The sequence below is a fragment of the Corvus moneduloides genome, chromosome 2 (assembly GCF_009650955.1).
Source record: "Corvus moneduloides isolate bCorMon1 chromosome 2, bCorMon1.pri, whole genome shotgun sequence".
NCBI classification, from domain to species: domain Eukaryota; kingdom Metazoa; phylum Chordata; class Aves; order Passeriformes; family Corvidae; genus Corvus; species Corvus moneduloides.
Window position 1 is genome coordinate 97,343,059 of NC_045477.1, and position 11,155 is coordinate 97,354,213.

The window sequence follows — 11,155 nt, forward strand, 5'->3', positions numbered from 1 at the left end:
TCATTATTTGGAGGATAGTGAGGCAGTGGAACAGGCTGCCCAGAGAAGTTGTGGGTGCCACGTCCCTGTAAGTGTATTGAGACCAGGTCAAGATATCCGAGAGGTCCCAGACTTGGTTTGAAAGAGTGACCCTGCCACCACTGCTAGTAGTGTATTCAAACTGTAAATCAGTCTTATTAAAAACACTTGCTATATTTTTTATTGAATTTGCCTTGTCCTAATTTGCACATATTACTTCTTTTTAAGACTTTCTCCTACTACATTGAAAAGTCCACAATGCCTAGTGTGTTTTCACTATGTGGTTAACTTTGCTTTTCATTTTTCTTGCATAAATGCTACAAATAAAGAGCTTCCTTACAGAACTCAATTTTTCTAAGTAGCATTCATAACCTTTTCTTTCATTCCTTTCCAGTTCTTCAACTTCCTGCCTGAATTGTAAATATACAGAGCTGGGTTGCAGTTTTCTAACCTCAGTTTTGCTAATGTCATAATCAGAGATGATACACTCTATTTTCAGTAGTAAATATATCCAAGGATTGCTTTGGCTTTTTTCTGAGCTGTGTTTACTCTGGATTTATTGTGTTTGCAACTTAAGATACTGCAAAATTGAGGGTTTTTTTCAAAAGTTCAATTCTATTGCGATGGAGTTTTTTCAAATATGTCATAGTAGAAAGAAGCACTGACAGCATGCTTTGATACAGTTTCAAAATACAGTATAATGCAAATGCAGCAGAGGTGGCAACATAAAGAATGTGTTGGTGTAAGGAGATGTGCTTTGGGAGTAAAGGAATTAAATTAAAAAGATGTACAGTGGTAACTTTTGTCTACCTAAGTGTACAAGGACGTGAGTGTTCAGTTTGAGAGAGATGGTTGGAAAATGCAACCTTGGTTGAATTTCATGTGTTCATGTTCAGAAGACCTGGAGTACTTTACTAAGCTGTCAGTTTATGGCTAGTGGAAAAGTCTTGTTCCTCTTACAGTTTTAAAAACTGTTGCTTCAAGAATAAAATTAATTCTCTCGTTAGCTTCTTCAAGCTTGAAGTAAGAGGATTGTGGCTTTAATTGCCCTTCTATTCAGAGCGAAGTGTTGGATTGGTTTCCTTTTTCCAGTGCCAGACTAGAACCGTACGTGTTGGTTCAGCTCTGTTTTAAGGTGCCTGCTTCTGTCCCAGTCTCAAGTAATGTCCTCAATGGTCCCTATGGTGTGACTGTAGCATTCTTGTGTAGAGCTGATGAAAATGTAACACTGGGGTTCTTCTTAAGCATGGCAGGGTATCACTGCTGTGTTTTGTGCTGAAGTGTTCAGAATAATCTTGTCAGTATGGTCAACTGATAAAATACCGATTCTTCCTAATCCTGTGGAGGAGTTAAAAAACACAGACCCAAGAATCCTTATTCAGCTGAAGTCATCAGTCATTCAGACTCACTATAGAGCTGTAAGTTGTTTGTTTTTAAAAGAAAAGTTTGTTTCCTCAACAAGCAGGATAAGCAGTTGCAGTTTTCAATGAATTTCCTCTTGGTTTGAGGAAATTGGTGATAAAAGTCTGTCAAAGTGTTTTGTGAATTAAAAGCCTTGGCTCCTGGGACCATCGTCAGCTCCATAAGCTGCAGACTTCTCCAAAGTCTGCAACTCTTTAGACAGGCACAATTCATAGGGTGCAATGACTGGAGTCAGGCCAGGCTGTTTGGAAACAGCTGAGTAGGGAATATGCTCTGTCTGTTGGTGTCTGTCGGCTCAGTGATACTGTGAGAAAACCACTGTCCACAGAAGGAGCCATTCCAATGGTACTGGATATGAAGAGGGAAGAGAGGAGAGCTGGCCAACAGTATTTGCCTCAGCTATATCTAAGCTATAAGAGAGTGTTTTGGTAGCTACAACTTTAAGCTGGACTAGTTTTAAATGATGCAAATGTCTCTACTGAGCAGCACATAACAGAGCTGGTGTGTAAATAAATAATTAACATAGCCAGTTTCATTCTCTGTAACTAGAATGTCTGAAAGTTGCATTTGTGTTTTCCAACATGCTGCTAACTTCAGTTTGTTTCTCTAAGGGGTTACACATGAAGTCTTTGTTCCTTTGTATTTCATCTCTGCCTTCTGTAATGTCTGGAAGGATGGCATCTTTGCCTGCCTTTCCATTGTCGTTCTAATTAACAACCATGCTTCTTCAGTTTCCAAATGGCAGGTAGCTACTGCATCTGCTCAGAATCCCACTGTGCTCTGTGAAATGCAAACGGGAAACCAAAGGGCTCTTTCAGCTCCCTGGGATCTATTTTCCAAGTCTGGGACCAGAAGCAAAAGTTGAATACAGGTAGATGGCATTATGTAGAAACAAACACTGCCTTTTTGTGCTTGCTGGAAAGGTGTTAATAGTAAGTAATTTCTCAAGATACATTACTCTAGATTTTGTGTAATCTCAATATCAACCAATAAGGTTCCATAAAATGCTTGCATTCCCATTTTTTTAAGGTAGTTCTGCCATCCAAAATAAAATTGGTTTCCTTATGTTTCCTTAAAGCTAATGTTGAATTGTGAATGATACAGCTAATGCTGGCTGTGGTGTGAGTTCAGTACCCCAGGACAGAAATTCTCAATCAGTTTAGTTTGAAGGAAGAGATAAAATATGGCTTGAGCCTGTTTAGGGTTGCTTGGTTTGTTAGTTTTTTTTTTTTTTTCTGTTCCCTGGAAAATTAGGAACTTGTGTTTTAAAAATAATGTAGTTAAGAGTTTTTAGCTTGCCATTTAACCGCATATCTGCAGGATATCACTCTGGCCAGGACACCTGCAGGGGTCACTCTGGCCTGATATTGCAAAAAGAATTGGCAGTACTCTTGAGTTTCCTCCTTTTCCTGTTGTGGCTTTCTGATTTCTTCCCAAATTTAGGCTGTTCAGCTTTTAATGTGAGGCTCATGATGTAGATACTTAGAAGACACAAAAGTTGGTATGTTTTATAATGTTTCTTTTTTTCCCCTACAAATGCACGTGATGGCATCTGTTCTTGGTTTACACCTTGAAATGTAGAACTGAGTGCTTTTCATGAAATTCTGTTCATGGATACCTCTGATTTTTTTCCTGCCAGTCCTTAGGCCTGCTCTGTTTCCCTCCTGGATTCCAGTGAGGTCTGGTAGCAAATGGTATCTCCAGCAAGGAGACATTCTTGAATGTTGTTTGTTGGTATAAAAATGAACTATTTCTGCTACTATGGGAGGAGAGAGAACATTATTATTATCACACCCCCCCCTCCCCCCCCCCCCCCCCCCCCCCCCCCAGTTCTCATGGACATTATAAACATATTCTTGTGAATAAAATATTTTTACATTGCTTAGACTGTGAGAAAAAATTAAACCACCCAGTTTTTAACTTTTCAGCTGGTTTGGATCTCTAAGACAAATCGTTCTGTCCCAGGCTGGGCTATGTAGGCTCTTGAAATAATAGTCAGAAATGCTGGAAGGTAAGCAAGCAGAGCTGAGGTCTTTGTTTTGGGCATTTTTGTAACACTTAAGAATTTTGTTCTGCTAGGAATGTGTGTATTTAACGTGACATATGCACAACAGACTGGAAGGATTTTTTTTTTTTTTAACTTCTGTAGCTCTGACTCGTAGAGGTAATTTAAGGCTGTAAGAGTATTGCTTCTTAAACTTATTTTTGGAACCTCTTAATCTATTTGTAACAGAGAACAAGGTCATACAGTCCCTACAAGCTTTATCCTTACTTCCTACAAATCTTATTACTGTTCTGGAGCACAAGCAGCCAGTTACATTTTAGTCCTGGACATTCTGGTAAGATTCAGAGGTGCTAACTGTTGTGATAGGGAGACAATGATAGGGAGTGTTAGGAATGCATCTTTGCCAGAACAGGTTTCCAGCTCAGTGAGTGCATGCCACAGGCAGTGCAGTGTTAGTAACAAAAAGCCCTTTGAACAAGGGAAAAAGTGCCTTCATGTGGTCATCTGTGTTGTACAGTAGCAATAAAGTACCTGGCAGCTGGTGAAGCTGGCTTTTCCTGTTTGCTGCTTGACTTCAAGAGGAAGACACTGATGATCCCAGCAGAGCCACAGGGCTACACTGCTGTTCAGGGTCAGGACTTTGATGAGGAAGGGGCAGTTGGCAGGATGAATCCATGTGGGATGCTGCCCACATTGCCCTCTGTTATGCTCTCGGGCAATCCTAAACTTAGCAAGGCATCCAAAATCCATAGGCAGTTACTCGGAACAAAAGAGTAGGCAAAGCAGGTCCACATGGGCAAGCAACAGAGGGAGAGCTGGGAGGAAAGTACAGAAAGCCTAGGATCAGTTTCCAAAAGCACTTGAAAATGCCAGGTTGCATGTCGAGGAACTTGATTTTCATCTAGATACTTTTCTGGAATTTAGCAATTAATTAATAATACAATAATAATTTATAATACAATATTTCATTTGTTGCCTTCCAGAAAATGTGATTAAAAATAATGTAGTTTCTGATCACCTAAAAATTATCACTTCCATTTGACCATTTGGAGGATAAAAGGAAACAACCTGGCTATGTGTTTTTTTTCAGGGGAATGATATTTTGTGAGAGGACACTCCCATAAACCACCTAGATCAACAGATACACAATATAATTGGCCTACCTTTTTTTTTTTTTTTAAATTAGTAAGTGGCAGATTGGGAGCAGTTACTGACTCAGGTCTGTTCTGGGTCATCAGCTGCTCAGTATCTTGCCAGATTATTGAGAGGGGAAAAATAATTAAGATGCTAATTAAATGTGGATCATGCAAATCTAGAAATTTCAAATAATTTGTAAGATATAAGATATGGAAGGGACATGAAGCTAATGTGTTTCAATGGTAGATGAGTAAGAATAATTGACTGTGCCGTATTTAATTAAAAACGGCTTTGTGGTGTGGGGGAGAGGTAGGCTTCTGTAGAGTTGGTTATAAAAAGGATATTTTGACTTCTGGGCAGAGCAGCCAATTACAAAATACTAGGAAAGTAGGGCGCACAGTGAAGCATTTGCAGCAAGGGAGAGCTGCAGGATTTTTGCTGAGGGCACATTTCCAGAAGGCTTAATGACTGGGAATCCCTAGTAAATAAGAAGGGAATAGAAGGGCCATGTAAGTTAAATGTTACTAAGCACTTAGGCACTGAACCAAGTTACAAAATCATTTTCCCTAGTGAAACCAGATGTGGACTGTGAAAGGTGTTCCTTGTAACTGATCTGTGGGTAAGTTTTGCACAAATATGAGGTCCTCCAGGAATGTTTCTGAAGGATTTGGAAATGTGGCTTTCCTAATTTGAAGAGCTAATTTTATATACATACATTTATGTATAAAAGTATATATACAGGAAAAATAAATAGAAAATGATAATTACATATTAATTATGTGTAATAATTATAATTAATACCCACATGAACTATAAATGTATAATAATACATGTAAAAATGTCATTGAGTGCAGATTCTTTAACCTAACTTCTGTTGTGAACTGGCACCTAATATCCTGAAAACCCCTGCTACTCAGTTATTGGCATTTGCAATAAATCGTTTAATCACTCCTCCCACTCGTTCCTGCAGCAGCGCTGGGCTGAACATTGCAGTGCTGTGTACCAGGGCACATGGGAGCTGCTCCTGCTCCGAGGAACAGCAGGGGGCTGCCCCCAGATAGATGAATAGTTCCTTTTTTCCTTCTGTCCAGCAGTACAGTTCTTAATAGACTTGAATGAAATTTTAATTTACACTAAAGCTTCCTGGCTGCTTCAGTAATTTGTGGAGTGACGTATCCACGTTGCTTGTCTGTTAACTTTTTGCTTGCCAGCTCTCAAAGAGCTGGGTAGGTGTCCAGTTGTGTTCTTGAGATCCTGACATTTACTTTGCTGTACAGATTAAAAATAGCAGCTGCTGTTGGTTTCAGCATATCAGATTATTGCAGCAGAGCAAATGGGCTGCTGTCCTTCCTCCTGAGGACATTTGTCAGTGGTAACTTGAAGTTTTCAGTACTCACATGTTTCAGGAGCACAAAAGAAAAGGAAAAGGTTTGTGGATGTGTGAGAGGAGGAGGAAGGATAGGAAAGAGAAAAGGCTTGTTCTGTTACTTGCTATTGGAGATGTGATTAGATTTCACTTGCATTAAAGCAGCATTTTAAAAAAGATCTACTCAGCTAATTAATGTTACTGTTACCTGCATTCCAGTTCAAAAATGAGAACACCACCAATACAACATACGCAGAAAGAGAGGTTTTTGTGTTGGCTCTGAGGTTATGGTGTATTTTCAGTACACTTTTTCATGGGATTACTTGTGGTTTAGCTGTTTGAGCTTTCCCTACAAGCAATTGAAAGGCAGATGGTTAAAGAAATACATAGAGTGGCAGTGACTCTTAGGTCTGTAGAGGAGTTTTGTGTTTCACTCTTCAGTGGGAACAAAGAAAAAGATCCCATATAGAAAGCTAGATTCCTAAAGATTGAATGTGATGTAGTACCATTAAAAACTCCTGTAAATGTTCTAGAGTTTGGACAGGACAAATACAGAGCAAATAGCTCATGGGTGGGAAGTCTGTTCAGGAAAACCAGTGGCACGGGAAAGTGGAATATTAAACTGCTCTTGTGAAATTGCAGAAATTAAAGTGGTTATACATGTACTGCATAGTTCGGACATATTTTTAAACTTACCTGCAGCACTGGGAGGTTTTATTAGAATTACTGCAGGCAAATAGACTTTGCTCTTATTCCTTCACCTTTATATGAAGTGTGTGTCTGGGGACCTTGGCAGAAACCAGTTAAGAGAGAGAAACCTGAATTGCAGCTTTCCAAAATCAGTGAAGGAAAGAAAGGCACAGAAAGGTGTTTGGTGTTACCACTGGGTTTCTTTCCATAAACAAAGTTAATTACATAGGTCTTGTCAGCAAAGCACTTATGAACCATCAAAGGTTGCTTCCCATGATGAACTGGAGCAGCCAAGTCCAGCTTAAATGTTTCTGTCAATATATAAACCCAAAATACGAATTTCTTAAACATCTGTGTAATTCTCTTCCCTTTCTGGGGCATTTGAATACTAATGAATTGAAACAACGTATTTTTCTTCCCTTAAATATACCCAAAACTACTCGTTTATTAGAGCTGAGATGCTCGTTGTTTCAGCCTGCACCTTGGTAATGAAAATGCTATTACTGACAACAGGCTGTGGACTTGACGGCCAGAGGGGCGCTCTGTGGTTTCTTAACTGTGAATTTACCAGTTTACTTGCAGTGACCAGAAATGCAGGAGATATAGGTCTTATTTCAATCCCTTTCTTGCAGGTAAATTCAGAAGAAAGACAGTTGCCTGGAGGGATGTGTCATTCACTTCCTTTCAGAATTATTCTATGAAAAGTGGGATTTTTTTGGTTCAGAGAAAGGAGAGAAAAACTCCTACCTTAATGGCTAGGTCACACCTTAGGAGATGGGGAGAATCTGGCCTCCAGCACCCCTGCACAGTTTCACTCTGGGGAATTTGCATTTCCAGTTTGACTGGACGTGGTCTAAGGGCTGCAGGTTACTGTGGTGGTTTGAGTTTTTTGTTACCTGTCTGGGTGTTGTGTGGACTGGGAGTTGTGCAGCCCCCACACCCAGGAAGGAGGTGGTAGTTATATTGGACTGTTTAAATATTAGTTACACTTTCATAGTTTAGGCTAGCAGTTAAAAACCACCTAGACTATCCTTCCTTGGGAAGGAAGAATGAATTGCCAAAAAACATCAGCGAGAAAGAAGATACTTAGTAGGCATGAATGAAGTGTTTGTGCAGAGGGATCAGCCTTGGCTGAAAGAGCAGCACTGTATGACCACAGTGCAGAGATCTTCGTGCTGTGGGTTAACTTACTTCACCTTGGAATTCATAGGCTCGCTGTGCCTTTACACATTCAGCTGCAGAGGACATTCTCTTCAATTTCATGAAAAGATCATGTCCACAGATTCCTCAGTTTTGATTTCTTCTCTCCAAGATTATTACAGTCCTGCAATGTTGGGCCTCAAAACTGATCAGGAAGTCCTTGGTGAACTTGTGAAAATGAAAGTTCCAGCTGTGGCAGAGCTGATGGAAAGACATGGAGTCATGTGGACCCTAGTGGTGTCACGCTGGTTTATATGCCTGTTCATTGACATTCTTCCAGTGGAGGTAATCGGTAACATAAAGTTCTCTTACTACACCCATAATTATTTTGTTTGTACTGCTTTAGTAATAATTGCTTACTGGAAATCAAGGTTAATCTGAATTCTTCCCTGCAGACTGTGCTCCGAATATGGGATTGTTTATTCTACGAAGGGTCAAAGATCATCTTCCGCGTGGCCTTAACATTGATTAAGCAAAACCAAGCTTTTATTTTGGAAGCCATGAATTTTCCTGACATCTGTGATAAATTTAAGCAGATCACCAAAGGAACATTTGTAACAGAGTGTCACAGCTTCATGCAGGTAAATTCTCTGCAGCTTTTAGTCATTCCAGATTAAAACCAAGACTGACTTAGAAATGTTTTTCACTGAGCAAAAGATGGATACAGTTAAGAGAAATGTAGCTGTCAGGATTGTTTTTTAAAGTAAGAAACTCCAACCTTTCTAAGAAATATATAAATATATTGATTTATATTTATTATTATCAATTAAATAATATGTTTAATAATTATTATCTAATTCCATATATAGCAACCCATCTGCATTATCTGTCATACAGGGAAGAAAATTCTTTTTTGCCCTTTTTACCAGTTAAGGCAGGAAGTCTGATGAGAAAACAATTTTAGTGCATTTTTCCAGTGAACTATGGATATCGATCCTGTGCTTTTTTTCAGATTAGTTGTAATACAGTATTGTAGAATAAGCACAAAGTGAACTTCAAGCTTGCACTGATAAATGACTAGTGCCAGAACACACAGCATTCTGTTTAGAACAAGACAAGTAGCAGCAGGTTCTCATTTCCAGACAAAAACCCATGAAGTTGAGTGTCCAAGTGCTATGACAATATGTAATCTAAGAATTATTCTTGTAAATTATTAACACAGTGGGTGCCACATCAGTATAAAACACGAGACTCAGGGCTTTATCTCGGAAGATGGAAACATAAAAGGTGGTAACTACAAAACAAGTAACAGGAGCACATCTGTCATAAATCACCTGGCCAACTCCACTATCATTGTTTGCTCAGGGTGCACAAAACCATCTCCTGGACGGTGACATTTACCCCCGAAAGAGTTTCATGCTCATGGCAGATCTCTGTGCATAGGTCAGTCACAGTAGGATGTCATTTATACTAACCTTTGGTTTTGCTCATATGGAAGAAAAATTAGCTTAACTTACTGACACTTTTAAGTCTTTTCATTAAAGGAGTACGAGAAAAATCACAGGTACAGCTTTAATTTAGAAGGGAGATGTTTGAGAGGTCCATTCCATAAACAGTTTAGAATAAGAATTTTATTAAATGTTAACTGCCTTAAGAACACCTCTTCAGAGGCTGATGCTAACACTTGTCCTTGAAGGACTTCCATCCCCCCTCTTTAATCGTGTTAAATTTTATACCAGCTATTTTTAGAAAATCAACCACCTTTTTCTTGCAGTTACCCTGAGAATTTTAACTTATTTACAGTAGTAATGGGGCTTTGAAGGCAGTTAGATAAACAATTAAGGTTAGGTTCTTCTGTAACTTTGAAACGTGCTTTTGTGTTTGGATTTATTTGTTGGGTTGAGGTTTTTTTCAACAGTACAGGTATTAGTACCAGTAGAGGTGATGACACATATCTTTATGCCTCCTCCCCCAGAAGAGAACCTTAGTGTTTAAGCTGTTCTGAACTGGTTCAATTACAATCTCATCTCTAGAGCTGTTAAACGACAGCTCCAGAGAACTGAGGTACCCGCACACCTTAACTGTAGATTAAAGTGCATAAACTTGTAGCTTGCTTCACAGTTTTGTTCACTCAGAAGTTCTAGGTGAAGTAGTGGAAACAAATGTATTGTTCTTGAACAACAAGTGGAAACAAAAGAAAAAAAGTAATTGAAAATGTGTGATGGCATTCAGAATGCATCAAGTTCTTACATCCGTATTCATTACTCCCCTGGAAAGCCTGGTAGAGAAGAGGAGCAAAGGTAGTGTAGTGAGGGATTAGAACTGATTTTTTGCAGTAGGAAGACAGTGGTTTCTTTGTGTGTTCCAGAGCCTGAACCACCTCTGCTAGCATCACACAAAAAGTACACTGGTGCTTTGTCACATTACCCAGGACGGTTTAATATGTTCCAAATATTCCACTTTCCACCACCTGCCATCTAAAATAATCTCAACTGGACACACATTCAGAAGAGATTTTCTAGTGCTGCTTTTGTGTAACTTACTGCACTTGTTATGAGCCGCAGGTTTACTGCGTGTTTACAGCACAGTAGATGATGTTACCCTGTTACAGGAAGGCCAAAAAGCAGTGAGCAATGTCACAGCATGGACATCAAAGCAGGGATTTCACACATCAGAAAACCATGTGAGAACTCTAGCATGCTGTCCCAAGGCCAGCATTTTAACTAAGAATTTTCTTCTTTTGCCCTCAGAAAATATTCACAGATCCTGGAAGCTTATCCATGGCAACAATCAACAAACTCCGAGAGACTTGTAGGGAGAAGTTGCTTTCTCAGGGATAACTTGCCAGATATAACCAGGTGGTCAGATACTACAGCAATTGACACATTCCTCTATTTGCACTGATTAAAGCACACTTTAAGCTTTCCATGAATTAATTGACACTTGACCAATTTTTCCTGCCTTTCAAGTAAGTGTGTTAACACTTTGTACTGTATGTCAGATTTGATAACTGGAACTGGTGGCTCTGTTATTGTTTGTTGGTGGTGTGTTGTTTTTATTTTTAAGGATTAAGGTATTTTCAGACTAGAATGTGATCAATGTCAGGACCCTCCTTTTAAAAAAATAGTCCCAGGGAATTTTGTAATATTAAAAGAAAACTGATGTATAAAATTATGTATTACTTTAATAACTGTGACACTATTACTGTTTGTACAAAATAAATTAATTTAATTTGTCAGAACCTGTTTCTTGGTGTAGAGAGTAAAATATGTGATCTGAGTCCTGCCTGGCAGTCAGTGGCTAGAATACAGGCATCTTTTTCCTCACTGCTCTCAAGGAACTCAAATACAGCAAAGTGCAGGACAAGAGAGCAGTCG

At 39.1% G+C, this 11,155-nt stretch overlaps 1 protein-coding gene across 1 annotated transcript in view; it reads left to right on the forward strand.

Annotated features, from left to right (window-relative positions):
* The window catches only part of GRTP1 (growth hormone regulated TBC protein 1), a 36,458-nt gene extending 25,435 nt beyond the window's left edge, over positions 1 to 11,023 (forward strand). Inside the window, exons 6-8 of the mRNA XM_032100504.1 lie at positions 7,951 to 8,123; positions 8,234 to 8,419; positions 10,529 to 11,023. Coding sequence (XP_031956395.1) covers positions 7,951 to 8,123; positions 8,234 to 8,419; positions 10,529 to 10,618 — 449 coding nt within the window. The 3' untranslated portion in view covers positions 10,619 to 11,023. The remainder of the gene's footprint in view (positions 1 to 7,950; positions 8,124 to 8,233; positions 8,420 to 10,528) is intronic.
* Positions 11,024 to 11,155: the final 132 nt, after the last annotated feature.